Below are 15,056 nucleotides of genomic sequence, written 5' to 3'. Positions count from 1 at the left end.
CAGAATACAATTAAGGTTATAAAATAATTCCTTTACATAAATGATTTCATTTACACTACATTCGACTATACATTGATTTGGCTGTGCTGTTTCTATAGTGGTGCTGCCCATACCTTAAAATTAGGAAATTTCTGATATATAAAATCCATTTACATGGGTGCCCAAAAACAGGTCACATTAAAGTGTGATGCTGCCGGTAGAACGGTTTATACATAATACACAGATCCTCACTGTATGATTCTGGTCTTCCACACCAAACTGCACCACCAGGCCGGCTCCCCTTGTATATATAGGCCCTGAAGAATGGAGGTACCACACACATAGAGGGGAAGACATGTCATACGAATACATTAACCCTTGCATGTGCCAACCAGAAACTTTAAAAAAAAAAATACAGTAACAGGCATAACATAATATAATGTAGGTACAAGGCTACAAGCTTTTTACAAAAAGAAGTAAGAAGATTAGAGAAACATGAAAATTAGCCTACAATGTTATCTGCTGGCTTAAAATAAGAGTATAAAAGGTTAACATATAATAATTCTACATTACCTGACCATTAATAAAACAAGATAATAGGGTTGATTTACTAAAACTAGAAAGTTCAAAATCTGGAGCAGCTTCCCGTTTTTTTTTTTGTACAAAGTTTAATTGAACAATCTGAAGTTAGAATCTGATTGGCTACCATGGACAACTGCACCAGATTTTGTACTCCCCAGTTTTAGTAAATCTGCAACAATACATACAAAATACACTTCATATCTTCTTTCGATTTCAGAACTTAGAATAAACAACGTGATCAGTAAAGTGTGACATTTGTGCTTTGAGCCTTTTCTCTGTTTTTATTTTAAGAAAACATTTTATTTCCTTCCTGTTATTCTCTCCTCCATGTGTGATCACAGTGACCACTTCTGATTCCAACACTCACTGTATTCACTTTATAAGCACATTAGTTTAATCACTCATTATTTTTTCAGATTAATCAGATCAAGTTTTTTGTCAATATAAGTTTATTTTAAAAAGATGAAGTTCCTTGGAATTCAGCCAAGACCTTTTCCATGTTCACTTAGATTTCATTGAGGTCCTCAGATTCCTAGATGATCTTCTTCTCTACCACTTGTTGTGGAAGTAGATGAAACATACGGCAGCAGATAATACAAATCCAGAGATCACCAGGCGTATAATATTCTGCACCGTGTAATCTGAAGAGAGAACCAGAGATGGAAGTCATGTGATTTTTAGATAAGAAAAAAACGTTATTTGTGAAATTTTGAACTATTAAAAATTCTGAATGTATATGAAGGATCTGGATTAGCTTCCTTCTCGTTGGACAGAAGCAATGATGTTGTATAATTTTCCAGTAATATGTTCTAACTTATCCCAATAATAGGAGGACAGGTGACACGGGAAGAAATGAAGCTGAACTGGGAGATAAGTGTGTCACTTGCTCTAGAGGAGCATAAATCACAAGACTGGCTGACCAATCTTACAAATCCATTTGTTGGCAAACCATTAAAAAGATGAATTTCAACTTTAAATTTAACTGAATTTTTTACTATGAAAAGCTTTTACAATAATTTTTCTCCACAATATATTCACATTATGGACCTCTCTTTTATGACTCATTATTGACTCCACCATGACAAAAAGGGAAATTGAATTGGGAGAGCTTCAATTAGGGTTCCTTGTGGAATTAGTGCCCCAATTCGGGTTTAGTCCATGTAGATGGAGTTCTTGTGGGAGTGCTAATTCTACTCCATGCGGGTTATTCCATGTGGAATTAATGCCCCAATTAAGGTTCCAATTAGCGTTCATTAGGGACTCTGGCCATTGACACTTGGCCAGTATTGACACCTTTATGGCAGCATTTTTACTATGTAGAGCTTTTGCATTCATTTTGCTGCCCAGTGTCTTCACCTTATGGAGGTAACAATTATTATGAGCCTGAACTATTACTGGGCTGGGATCAGTGGTTAAATATAACTGTTGGTTAACGAAGAGAGAAGATACAAGTTCCCAACATCAGGGCCCTATTTGAACACAATGCTGCTGTAAGTCCATCTGAATTATGGATAAGAAGAAGACCTTTATTGTCATGACATCTCTTTACCAAACCCTACCCCTTGTATTGTGATTATTTCAGTTAGAAATAATAAGTGATGAGCAAATCAGCTTGGGTTCAGTTCTCAAACAGTTCATGAATCTTGTTCTAAGGTCACAAACTTGGAAGCAAACACTATTAAAACACTCTTAAAGTCAATGGATGGGAGGCAAATTTTATTACTCTGGCCATTTGTAGGGCTTTGTAGCAAGCTATTCTTAAACAGAAGGTATAGGAAGCTGGGCACTGCCATGGGGTCATGTACCAATGGCAAAAATAAATAATATATAATTATATTTAATTTAAAAAAAAATATCTCTGCCAACACAGAATTATCATCTCTCTCTAACAGCTCCAACATAAATATACAATATGACTGCCAAAGTGAGCCCACTCTTTTATAGACCGAGGACCGAGTAATCAATTATTTTAAATAATTAGTTCTTATTGTTCCTTATTTTTGGGGGCAAACCTGACATTTTTTGGCTTTGCCACAAACCCATGGCAATGGTGATCTCGGGCCTTATTCCTAGAGCCAATGTACTAAAATGTACTAATGAAGGCAATGCAGGGGTCTGCTTTATATTCTTAACTGATTTTCAGCTTTAAGCTCCATTAGTCGAAATAGAGAAGAGAGAATCTTTGTGTTCTCGGACTTTTAACGAGTCTTTTGATTCCTCTAAGCTTCCCCACACCCCTCTCTCCAACAGAGAAAGCTAGATGATGGAGAGGAAAGGAGAAAATGGGAAGGGAAGAAAGACTAAGGGAAAGAGAATAAGGGAAGGGAATTATGACTACAGGAAAGAGAATAACGAAAAGGGAATAATGACTAAGGGAAAGAGAATATTGGAAAGGAAAAAAGCCTAAAGGAATACTAATGTAAATTGAATAAGGGAAGGAAGACTAAGGGAAAGTAAATAAGGGAAAGGAATAAAGATAATAATGTATCACAATGTGTAAATGTTGAGTCTTGGTGATGCTCATCTTACCCTGCCACCCTAGGCTCTGGCCCACGAGTATCATTATAGTAAGCACAGCCTTTTTTCAGCCCTTAGCTAGGAATTAAAGTTTATTTTTTTTACTGTTAAGTGAAGGAAATTTTAAGGAAGTGGAAAGCTTTAATATCAAAATGTATTTCCACATGCAAACCCCCCCCTCCAAAACATCCATTGTATATGCCAGTCTGGAAAAAACTACAATGGACTCTCTTCAGCATTGTCTTGGTGGTCTAACAGTGCCTGTGGATCTTCTTAAGTCAGCAAGTTATCAAACTATCTATACAGACTGGGTCTCAGGAGGTATTTATTTTTGATAAAGTGATATTTGAGGCAGAACATGTACAGATCAGAGGCTAATTCAGTTCTTCAAGCTCACCGTGTATCTGGATTATCTGTATATAGAGCCCATCACTCATCTTCCTCACAGTCTGAGACGCCGTCCTCACTTCACAGGTATAATTCCCAGAATCCTCCGGCTGAGATGACGGCACTCTGTATGTATCAGATAGATTGTATCCCCGCACAGTCCGTCCATCTCTGTAGAAGGCAAAATGCAGCTCTGTGCCGCCTCTGAGCGGATCCCGTCTGGTGTCACATCTCACCGTCATGTTATCTCCTCTTATTACCCTGGGCAGGGTCACATTTATTTCTGGAGGAGAGAAGATCTCTGGAAAAAGGAGATTATGACAATGATTGGTCAGTAAGATGTCAATGAATAGATGAAAAAGTAAAAAGAGTATAAATGTATAAAGTTGTGATTGGACATAACTAATGATGAGGTCATTTCATATGCTTGTTGGTGGAGGTGGTGAATTACATGCAATCAATTCTCACTCACTATTTAGCCAAGTGTTTGTATGAAGACCTGCTTTCATGTGTGCGATAGCTCCCCAAGTGGTTGGAGGTCTAAGTACTACACCAGGCCCCACACTGGAGGGATAACGTCTTTCCACCAGCCAGTGACACCGGTCCCGACACTGACTACAAAGATTTTTTGAGGGAAATCGCATTATACATTGATTTTCTTCCACCAGATCTTCAACACATGTTACACTTTAGAAATGTGCAGGATGGAAAAATGTATTTTGTTTACATTCGAGTTATTCATTTTGTTTCATTGTGTTTGTTATGTTAATAATTTTGTTTTGTTGTATTAGTTATGTTGAAATGAAAATTAATTTGATTTTGAAATGGAAACATATTGCAATAAATACAGTGAGGTATAAAAGTGAAATAAGATGAGACCCCTCCAAGGCTTAGCAACTATGGATGCCGTTTACGGTGTTGGAAATTCTTATCCCGTATTTATCAATTCAGAAGTGGTGAGGTCGGGGGCATTCAGTGGGTGGAGGACATCCTTAATAACAGCTTACCCAAGCCTTTCCCAGAGATAATTGGTCAATATGACATTCCCCCCACTGAACTTTATTCATATATTCGGATAACCATATTTATGGGCAACTATCCCACCCCAATGATAAAACTCCCTCCCTTGATACAAACTTACTATGGATCTCCCACATCTTGTCTAAAAGGCGTCTCTCTCTTTTACAATACCCTTCAGTGCAAAACTACTCTCCTAAAATGGGAGGAAGATCTACAGAATACTTATACACCAGCACAATGGCTCCAGTCTTTTAAATGTACACATGGTATTTCCCACTGTACTAACCACTAGGAACTCTCCCAAAACAAAATAATTTCTCGCTGTTACCTTACACCCTACTGAGTAGGCCAATTTTACCCCTCCCAATCGCCTCTATGTTGGTGCAAATGTGGTCATGTAGGCAACCACTATGATATTCTCTGACCTTGCAAGAGTCTCACAAGCTTCTGGAACCAAATGTTTGGTCTAATCTCCTCTGTTACATGTATCCTAATTCCACCTAACCTGACCTTAGCCATTCTAAATTTAGAAATTGAAAACTTTTCACCTTATTTTTGCTTAATAGTCGCCCATATACTGTTAGCATCTAGTAAAATAAAAGGATACTGGAAGAAAGACTTCACCCCTAATCTATCCGAAGTGGTTTCTTCTATCAACATTACTTGTGAATATTAATTTTTTTAGCGTTGTGAGCTGCCAGGATATATCAGTTTGAGCGTTCATGGAAACCATGGTCCTCCTGGATCAAATACCCAACTATATAGATATTGTTACTGGCATTGACTTTCGCTGAGCTTAGTACTATATCGCTTAGACCTCAGACCTCACATATTTCATGATTTATCCAGACTGTTGCTGTACAATTTAAAATCAGCACTCCGTGGAACTCAACATAAATCAATTAATTAAAAATATCACATTTAATCAAAAGAGAAGCACAGAGGTCCAGCACAACAGTGAGGGATGTATTTATTGCACAGTCAAGTAAAAATCCAAAAGTAGAAATAAAGCAAAAGTAATAGTACACTGTGCCACCTTCCTTCAGGAAACAAGGGGTTAACTCTCGGCTATAGATCTATTAACAGGTAGCCAAAGCATAGAGGACTCATAGCTCCATGTTGCAGTAACTTGGCAATTCACTGATCGCAGGCTGCTGTCCATTTAAAAAACATGTGCGCTGTTTTAATCGCAAGTTGAGATGACCAGGAATCAGACAGCGCTGCGCCAAGACAGTCACTAGAGTACCTAAATTCATGATGAGCGGCGTCCTATAATGTATGTCCGGGAGACATAGGATTGGCGTCCCATGACGTCTGCCGTGTGGTGAAGAGGGGAGGAGCCTGAGTCACCAGGAACGACCGGAAAAGGACAACCACACATTCGGAAAATGGAGCTCCCGTTCGGAAGGAAAGGGCGGTCAGTGAAGCTCAATAAGTTGCCGTGACGACCATGACTGACATGTTTCGTGCGGCTGCGCTTTGTCAAAGTCACGGGAGTCACTGGCAGGATGGAATATAAAGCATAACAGACACTGAGGGATGGACCGATCAGCTTTCTAAAGTAACCTTAGCTTTAACCCCTTGTTGGATGCTTCATACACATAGCATAGCAAGGCTAAGAGATAGTACTATTAGACACTTACTACAAAGATATATATAAATATAGATAATATAACATATTGTATAAAATGTGTATATGTATATATATATATATATATATATATATATATATATATATATACCACATATAAACCAATCTGAATCTAAAAGGCTAAATTAATTGGTAAAAAAAAAAATTATATACATTAAATAAAAAAAAAATATATGTTTTACATATAAGATAAACTGGATAGTGGGTAGCTTATTTTCAAAAGATGGTAATAATGAATATATCCCCATGGGTACGCATACACGTAAAGGCATATAAATTGTGTTAACTGACAATCAGACCCAGGGGCTGGGCTCAACTTGAAACTATACTGAGGACGTCAAGGTCTTCGTTTATACCCTCAGGGGCAAGGGACCCCAGACAATAGATCCAGAAGGCTTCCCTTTGACACAGAAGGGAAAACCTTTCGTTCTCCATGAGGGTATCCCTGGGTATAGCCTCTATGGCCCGAACCTCTATTTGGTTAAAATCTTCATTGTGAGCTTGGCGACAGTGACGTGGGACACTATGTTTAGTGCAGCCTTTCTTTGTCAGTCTACGGTGTTCACCCACCCTGGTACGTAGGGTACGTATTGTGCGTCCCACATAACGCATGCCACATGAACATCGCAGGATGTAAATGACAAATTCAGTTGAACAGGTAATGAATTGTTTAATTTTAAAAGTTTTGCCCTTACTGGTGGTTACCTCAGAACATCCATGGGAAATGGACTGACAGGTAAGACAACCCCTCTTACAGCACTGAAATATCCCAACCATGTTATCAAAATAAGTTCTAATATCGGAGAGGGGACCCCTCACAGAGTTTGTCAACTTGCTGGGAGCAATAATATTCTTCACTGTGCGAGAACGTCTGAACGTCACTTGTGGTCTCAAGGGAAGTATCGGAGCCAGGAGATGATCAAGTTTGAGAATGGCATAATGTTTATTTATGATTTTAGAAATAGATCTGAACTTAGTATTAAATGTGGAAATGAACCTTACTGCATGGCCCATTTCAACTGTATCACTCCTGTTCTTTTTTGGGGGACATATCTCATTTAAACGAAAAGCCTCTGCTATTAGTTCACTGGGGTAAGCCTTTTCTTCAATATTTTTGGTCATCACTTGACCCTGTTTCCTGTACTCCTCCATTTTGGTACAGTTCCTACGTAGCCTGTGGAATTGTCCACTGGGAATGTTGTTTTTCCATATAGGATGATGACAACTACCATAGTGAAGGTAGGAGTTGCCAGCCATAGGTTTATTATGATTACTGGTAATGATAACATTGTTCTCATGTGACAAGACCAGATCGAGAAAAAACAGTTCGCTCTGGCTTATCTCATGCGTAAAAGTGAATCCAAAAGAGTTATTATTACAATAGGCTACAAATGTGATAAAACGTTCTCTACTACCACTCCAGATCAACAAGACATCATCGATATAACGTCTGTAAAAGATGATCTATCATTAAAAGGGGTTCTCAACCAAAATTTTCAAATGCTCCCAATGCCCCATGGTTAGGTTAGCATACCCGGGAGCAAAATTGGCCCCCATCGCAGTCCCTTTACACTGGAGATAAAAATGGTCCAGAAAGGTGAAGTAATTATGGCGCAAACAAAACTCGATACTAGAAAGCAAAAAGGAAGATTGTTTGGAATTCATATCATTATTTTTGTTTAGAAAGAACTGTACAGCTGCAATACCCACCTCATGGGGTATCGAGGTGTACAGAGAGGTTACATCCAAGGAGGCTTACAGATAATCCTCCTGCCATGTATACTCCTTCAGTGTCTCGATCACCTGGCTTGTGTCTTTAATATAGGATGGTAATTGGACCACCATCAGTTGTACCAATGATCAATATAGATGGAGAGGCCACTAATAAAACTATTTGTACTGGCAACGCTGGGTCTACCAGGAGGATCAATGAGAGATTTGTGCACCTTTGGGAGATGATAAAAATATGGAGTGCTACAAACCTTGGGGAGCAGGAAGCATTTTTCTTTAATATTCTGAATTCCATCCTTGTAAGCTGCCTCCACAAGTTGAACTAGTTCACGTTGGAAACCAGGAAGAGGATCGTACGGAAGCTTCAGGTACGTATTCGTATCTGAAAGTAAACAATGAGCTTCATGCAGATAATCCTGTCTATCCTGGATTACAAGGCTACCACCCTTATCCGCCTGCTTCACAATGATCTTTCTATTGGTAGTGAGATCTTTGAGTGCTTGCTGCTCATCCTTACTCAAATTCTGACCATTGGTCTTGGGTGGGGCGTCACATAAATTCAAAAAGTCTTTATATACTGCTTGATAAAAAGTTTCAATATGTGGACCCTTGGAATTCATGGAGTTAAATATAGAAGGAGGTTTAAAACTGGTATGTTGAATATCAGGATCTTGGAAGGGATATCGATTTTCACTTTCAATATTGCTTTCTGCCCAAAGATTCTCCAACATCTTTAGCATATCTTGTACAGAGTAGGAGGTAACATCATTGCCCATAACTTCTGAGATTTGGTTGTTAGACGAGTTGAGTTGAGCTTCGCATAGTGACTCTTCAGGGTGAGAGAGCGAATACATTTATTAAGGTCCTTAAACAGACCAAATTTATTCAGGCCTGACGAAGGAGAGAAACCTAAACCCTTCTTCAATAAACATAATTCTGCCGCTGTTAAATTATGTGAAGAAAGGTTAAATATTTTTATAGTACTCTCACCTCCCTCGTGTCTATCCTCATGAGGGAGGTGAGAGTACTCAGGACTTAGGCTCCTCCCCTCTTCCCCACACGGCGGACGTCATGGGATGCCAATCCAATGTCTCCCGGACATGCACTATAGGACGCCATGAATAGAGGTACGCTGGTGACTGTCTTGATCCCCGGTCATCTCAACTTGAGATTAAAACAGCGCACATGTTTTTTAAGTGGACAGCAGCCTGCGATAAGTGAATTGCCAAGTTACTGCAACATGGACCTATGAGTTCTCTGTGCTTTCACTACCTGTTAATAGATCTATAGCCGAGAGTTAACCCCTTGTTTGCTGAAGGAAGGCGGCACAGTGTACTATTACTTTTGCTTTATTTCTACTTTTGGATTTTTACTTGACTGTGCAATAAGTACATCCCTCACTGTTGTGCCGGATATTAATGATTTTACCTCTGTGCTTCTCTTTTGATAAAATGTGATATTTTTAATTAATTGATTGTATTTATGTTGAGTTCCACTGAGCGCTGATTTTAAATTGTATTCATGTGAACCTCTCTCCGGAAGTGACGCCGGTCCCGGCACTGACTACAAATTTTTTTTTTGAGGGAAATGACATTGATTTTCCTCCACCAGATCTTCAACACATGTTCCACTTTAGAGACACATGATGGAAAAATAAATTTTGTTTCATTTTTGTTTCAAATCTGGAAGCCCTGGAGACCCCCAGATCCCACCACCCCTGTGTGAATTGGTAATGGGGTACAAATGTACTCCTATCATTTCACAAAAAAATGTGACAAAAAGGTTAAAAAAAAACAAGAGATGGTTTTTGACAAGTCTTTTATTAATTTCTTCTTCTTTCTGCTTCTTCTTTCATCTTATTTATTCTGGTCTTACGTCAGTGTTTTTCTTGTTCCTCTTCTTCTTCATCTTCTTCTTCATCTTCTTCTTCCTCCACTCTTCTCGTCCCGCATCTTGCTCTGGCTTCTTCTCCGCTCCATCCACACGATCTGCCTCAGTGGGAGTCTCCAGCCATGTGACGCTTCGATTCTTCTGACACTTCTTAAATAACGGAGAGTGGGGCCCCCCAGTGACCCTGTCCTCCTCTGATGCACGGGGACTACATTTTGGTGCGGGGTTCCCCTTAAAATCCATACCAGACCTGAAGGGCCTGGTATGGATTTTGAGGGAGACCCCCATGACATTTTTTTTCACTTTGGCGTGGGGTTCCCCTTAATATACATACCAGACTTCAGGTCTGGTATGGAATTTAGGGGGACCCCCACGCATTTTTTTAAAATTTTGGTTGGGGGTTCCCCTGTGGGGAAATCCCCATGCCGTTTTTATCAATGAACTTTTATGTGTATTGTGGACCTACAATTTATTGTAGCCATGAGTAGTTTTAAATGACTTTTTTTCCTTTAGAAATGTCATTTTGCTGTCAGACTGTTCTAAACACGGGAAACATGCGCCCCTTTACAGGCATACTATAGACACCCTCCAGGTATGAAATTTAAAGGAATATTACACTTTTATTGTTTCACTTTAAGCATTGTTAAAATCACTGCTCCCGAAAAAACTGCCATTTAAAAAAAATAATTTTCATTGATACATGTCCCCTGGGGCAGGACCCAGGGGCCCCAAACACTTTTTATGACAATACAATGCATATAAGCCTTTAAAATTAGCACTTTTGATTATTCATGTTCGTATCCCATAGACTTTAATGGTGTTCGCATGTTCAAACAAATTTTTTACCCGTTCTGGTGAAAACCAAACGGAGGGGTGTGCGGCTCATCCCTAGTCGTCACTGGATCCTCTGAGCTCTTCCACAGCTAACCCGCTGTATACTCCTCAAGCCTCACCCCTGCTAAACCGCTGGGTCCCTGGCTTGACACTATGCTGAAGCTTTACCACTTATTCACCGCCCCCGGCTGGTGAAAAGGCTGCTCTGGTACGTCTTCAGACTTCCATACACTGGCCTCTGATAACAGGAATGGTTGTCCCTTAGTGGCGACTGCTTCCCCTTTACCTCTGGCCTTGCTCATCACTTGCCCCTGGTGACAGGACTGGTTGTCCCTTATGGCAAATGATTCTCCTTCACCGCTGGCAACGGTTTGGAACCTCTGCAACTTGGTTGGGCTTCCGGCCTGAAGCCACAACCGCTGCTTCTCTCAAACCTGGATAGGCCTCAGACAGCCTAGCAGCCGGGTGCTTCCGGGATAGGCCTCAGGCTTCTGGCCTAGCAACCCAGAGCCTTGTGACAGACGTCAACCCAGACAGCCGTCCAGGTGGCACAGAATGACGATCACCTGACACCCCCCGAATGAATAGGCTCTCCCAGCAGGCCAGGGGGCCAAAGAAATCCCTGCCAATTGACTGAGATAACCCATCCACTCTGAGTCTGAATTCACTATGCCCTTATCATTCTAATGTTACAGGCAACAATGCCACCTAGTGATACAAGAGAGAGGTGCATCAAATTCAGAGTTAGAGAAAAGTCAGTGGATCCCTCTAACAATTAGCCAGGCTAGTTACTACCTAGCAAACTAAATTTGTTAGCAACCCTGCCTACAACCAGGGTGCTACAAATACCATTGGCTGCTGCCTACATGCCTATTATATATCTGGATATTGTGCCCAAAACAGTATGAATGTCTAAAAGTAATCTACAATGGGGCATAATTAATACTGACTTCATATCATATCCTCACCATATATCTGTATATAGAGCCCATCATTTATCTTCCTCACAGTGCCGGACACCGTTCTCACTTCACAGGTATAATTCCCAGAATCCTCCAGCTGAGATGACGGCACTCTGTATGTATCAGATACATTGTATCCCCGCACAGTCCGTCCATCTCTGTAGAAGGCAAAGTGCAGCTCTGTGCCGCCTCTGAGCGGATCCAGTCTGGTGTCACATCTCACCGTCATCTCACCTCCTTCTATTACCCTGGACGGGGGCACTTTTATTTCTGGAGGAGAGAAGAGCTCTGGAAGAGAAAATTGTTAGAAATGATAAATTATGGGAATGCATTATTTATTCTCTAAATGTTGATAATCACACAATGCTGTGCAGTTGACCTGTTGTATCCACCACAATAATACACGTCATTAGAGAACCCAGTAAGGACAGCTTTGTCACAAGTAATTTCTTCTATTTGTATGTATATCTGGATGGTGAGTGGTAAACTGAGACACGGGAGGAAGCCAACACAAACATACAAACTTCAATCGGTCAATCTACGGAATGATAACTGGGCTCAGAGCTCCGGTGCTGTAAGGGAGCCCCCCTGTATAGAGTACTAAAGTGGTTGTAAACCCTTCCATATAACCAGTGAAGGGACTGGTCTCAGGTGATACACAGAGATGAAACAAATCCTCCTACATAAGTTGTACCTGTGTATCTGCAATCTTGTCTTCTCTACAGCTGTTCAAAGTCCAGAATTTATAAAGCTTGTAGAGCTATAAAAACGGGGGGTGGGAAGCTGAAGATACATCAGTGAGGAGAGCTCTGAGAGCTGATTGGAGGGAAGGGACACACCCCCTTCACATAGGACTAGAGCTGAGGCTGTCACTCAGCATGGATCATCACACATTGGATGTTGGCAGATCTGAGAGTATTTGAGTTTTCTGCTCATACAAGAAGACCCGACCAAATGCTGGATGTGCTTTCACCAATGATAGAGAAGGATTCCGAGACCTGAATGCAGCACACAACTGCACCGTGCAGCTTCTAAACCACACATGTAGGAACGAGTGAAGCTGAGAGTTTCTGCTTCACTGAAATGCTGATAAAAATGAGGACATTTGGAAGTGAATGAGGAAGGTGGTGATTAAAGTGGAAGTAAACTCTCCTATTGTTTTCAGCCAAGGAAGCCGCCATCTTTGCCTCTGTTTAATCTTCAACTGCTATGGTGCTGCACATGTGATTCGTTATGACACCAGCCATTGGATGGTTTGATAGTTTGGCTGAGAGTACAACCAATGTGCAGTTAGCATTCCCAGCATGCCTTTTTTTTTAACTGTTTAAATCCATGGGTTTACTTCCACTTTAAAGGGGCTGTAGAGGTAGATTTTTTGTTTTTTTAAGGCTGTGTTCACACCTATGTGAATTGGATGTGGCTTTCCTCGCTTTCAATTCACATGACAGGAGATTGTGACCATTACTCTATGGAGCCGGTCCACATATCTCTGTTGTGGCTGCGGAGCGTCTTTGGCTCCGTTTCACGGCAGAATTCAGGCAAAAATTCTGGACCCCCTGCTGCGAGCTGCATCCGTCTGAGGTGTGAACCCAGCCTTACATAACAAACACATCTATACTTACCTACTCTGTTCAATGGAATCACAAAGAGCAGGGGCAGGAACCTCCTCTTTTTGGGTCCCCCTGCTGGTACTCCTGGTCCCTCCTCTCTGGTCAGTGCCCCCCATGGTGCGTGATCACACCTGAGTCAATTGACAGACAGCGGGGGGGGAGAGGATTTAAGTTAGAAGGGGGTATTTGGGGAGAGGATATAAGTTAGAAAGGGGTACTTGGGGGGAGATGATTTTTGCTAGGAGGGTGATTTGGAAGGAAAGCGGATGTGCGGTAGGAAGGGTGATTTGTGGGGTATTGGGCGGGATTTGAGCTGGAAGGTGGGGTTGGAGGACAAGGATATGTGCTGGGAGGAGGATTTGGACTGCCAGGATGGGGAATTTTTGCATATTTGGGGAGAATTTGAACTTGCAGAAGGAATTTATTCTTCGGGGTGAACATGTTGATGTTTTGTTTTGTTTTGTTTTGAGGGGGGGGTTCAGAATTCTCTGAGATGTAAATCCAGTCATAGGGACCAGTAGGCGGGAGCACAACACACGGCGTGGACTCAGACATCTGACACACCCGGGAGTGCTGGATGTTGGGTGGGAAGATTTTGAAATGAAGATTCAGGAAATGGAGGGTGATAATTAAAGTTATTCCAACACTTCATTTTATGAAATAATAAACATGTGATACTTACCTGATCTGTAATAATCTCTCTCCTCCTCTTCTGGGGTCCCCTGCTGGTGCTCTCGGCTCCTCCTCCCTTCTGAGTACCCCCATAACAAGCTGTGTGCTATGGAGGGGTTCATGTGATTACACCCCCACTGTCCATAGACACCACCCCACTCCCTCCTCACAGAATTGGATTGGCTGCAGCAGGAGCCAATGGCTGCCTCTGTGTCCTGTGATTGGAGGGGGAGAGGAGAGAGGAGTGCTGGTGGGGTCAGTGCTGGATAGAGAGAGGTGACAGGTAAGTGTTTGGGGGAAGCACAGAAGGGAACGTTCTTTTACCTGAATGCCGAGAATGGAAATCTTTAGTCTTTACAACCAATTTTCTTCTTTTTATTTCTGCAACAGAATCACTTCACAGATCATATTATTTCTGGGAGTTCACCTTCCTCTGGACCTACTAATATTTCTAAGATTACAGTTTATATACGACATTCATTTACCTTTCACAGAGATAAAGGATTCATCTGAGCGCTCCACCACATTTGACTCGTTAAGAAATTATATTTGTAATTGTTTAGTACATTTGTACCGTCCAGACTGACTCCTCGTTATATTAGGAATATGGAATGTGGAGTCGGATTCTGATGATTTTATCTCCTGATCATCCTTGTAGAATTTTGTGTTTATTGCATCATATAATATCCCAGAATGACATTTCAGAGTCAGGGGGTCTCCTTCATAGATGGCAGATGGAGGTCTCTGCAGGAGGACATAATCTGAAATGTAATAAAATGATACTTTAGGTTGTTCTATTCACACCCAACAATCTGTAATGATGGAGATGAGATGGACGACTCACTATATATAACATTTAGGAAGACGGGATCACTGATATCACCACCGATGGTCTGGCACTGGTAATCTCCACTGTCCTCCTCCACTGAAGATCTAATGATATGAAGTCTCTGTTGATCTCCAGGTATTGGTCTCTTATCTCTGTACCAGTGATAGGTCCGGGGCTCCTCTGGTACAGTAGACGGCACATCACATGTTAGAGTCACTTCATCACCTTGTAATATATTCCCCCAGTTGGGTGTGAAGGTCACCACAGGTTTGATGGCCCCTCCTATAGAAGAAAAGAGATCACACAGAACACATAGAGAGCACAGTGTGCAGCAAAACACAGAGAAGTGAACACATCTTGTACGAGAAAAATACATTCTCTATAGAAATGGG

The 15,056-nt window shown here is 41.2% G+C and overlaps 1 protein-coding gene across 1 annotated transcript; it reads right to left on the bottom strand.

The window, feature by feature from the left end:
* Window positions 1–567: 567 nt before the first annotated feature.
* Window positions 568–14,370, bottom strand: LOC143942682 (Fc receptor-like A). The gene is made up of 3 exons (XM_077464060.1): window positions 14,321–14,370; window positions 3,476–3,766; window positions 568–1,202 (listed from the first exon to the last, which is right to left on the bottom strand). The coding sequence occupies exons 2-3, from the start codon at window positions 3,705–3,707 to the stop codon at window positions 1,111–1,113; spliced, it is 324 nt and encodes a 107-aa protein (XP_077320186.1). The 5' UTR covers window positions 3,708–3,766; window positions 14,321–14,370; the 3' UTR covers window positions 568–1,110.
* Between the last annotated feature and the right edge of the window lie 686 nt (window positions 14,371–15,056).

This window comes from Lithobates pipiens, unplaced genomic scaffold (genome assembly GCF_037356315.1).
Source record: "Lithobates pipiens isolate NorthernLeopardFrog02 unplaced genomic scaffold, aLitPip1_a1.2 Scaffold_30, whole genome shotgun sequence".
Taxonomy (NCBI): domain Eukaryota; kingdom Metazoa; phylum Chordata; class Amphibia; order Anura; family Ranidae; genus Lithobates; species Lithobates pipiens.
The sequence above is the reverse complement of the archived record's forward strand: the minus strand, read 5'-3'. Positions and strand labels throughout refer to the sequence as shown.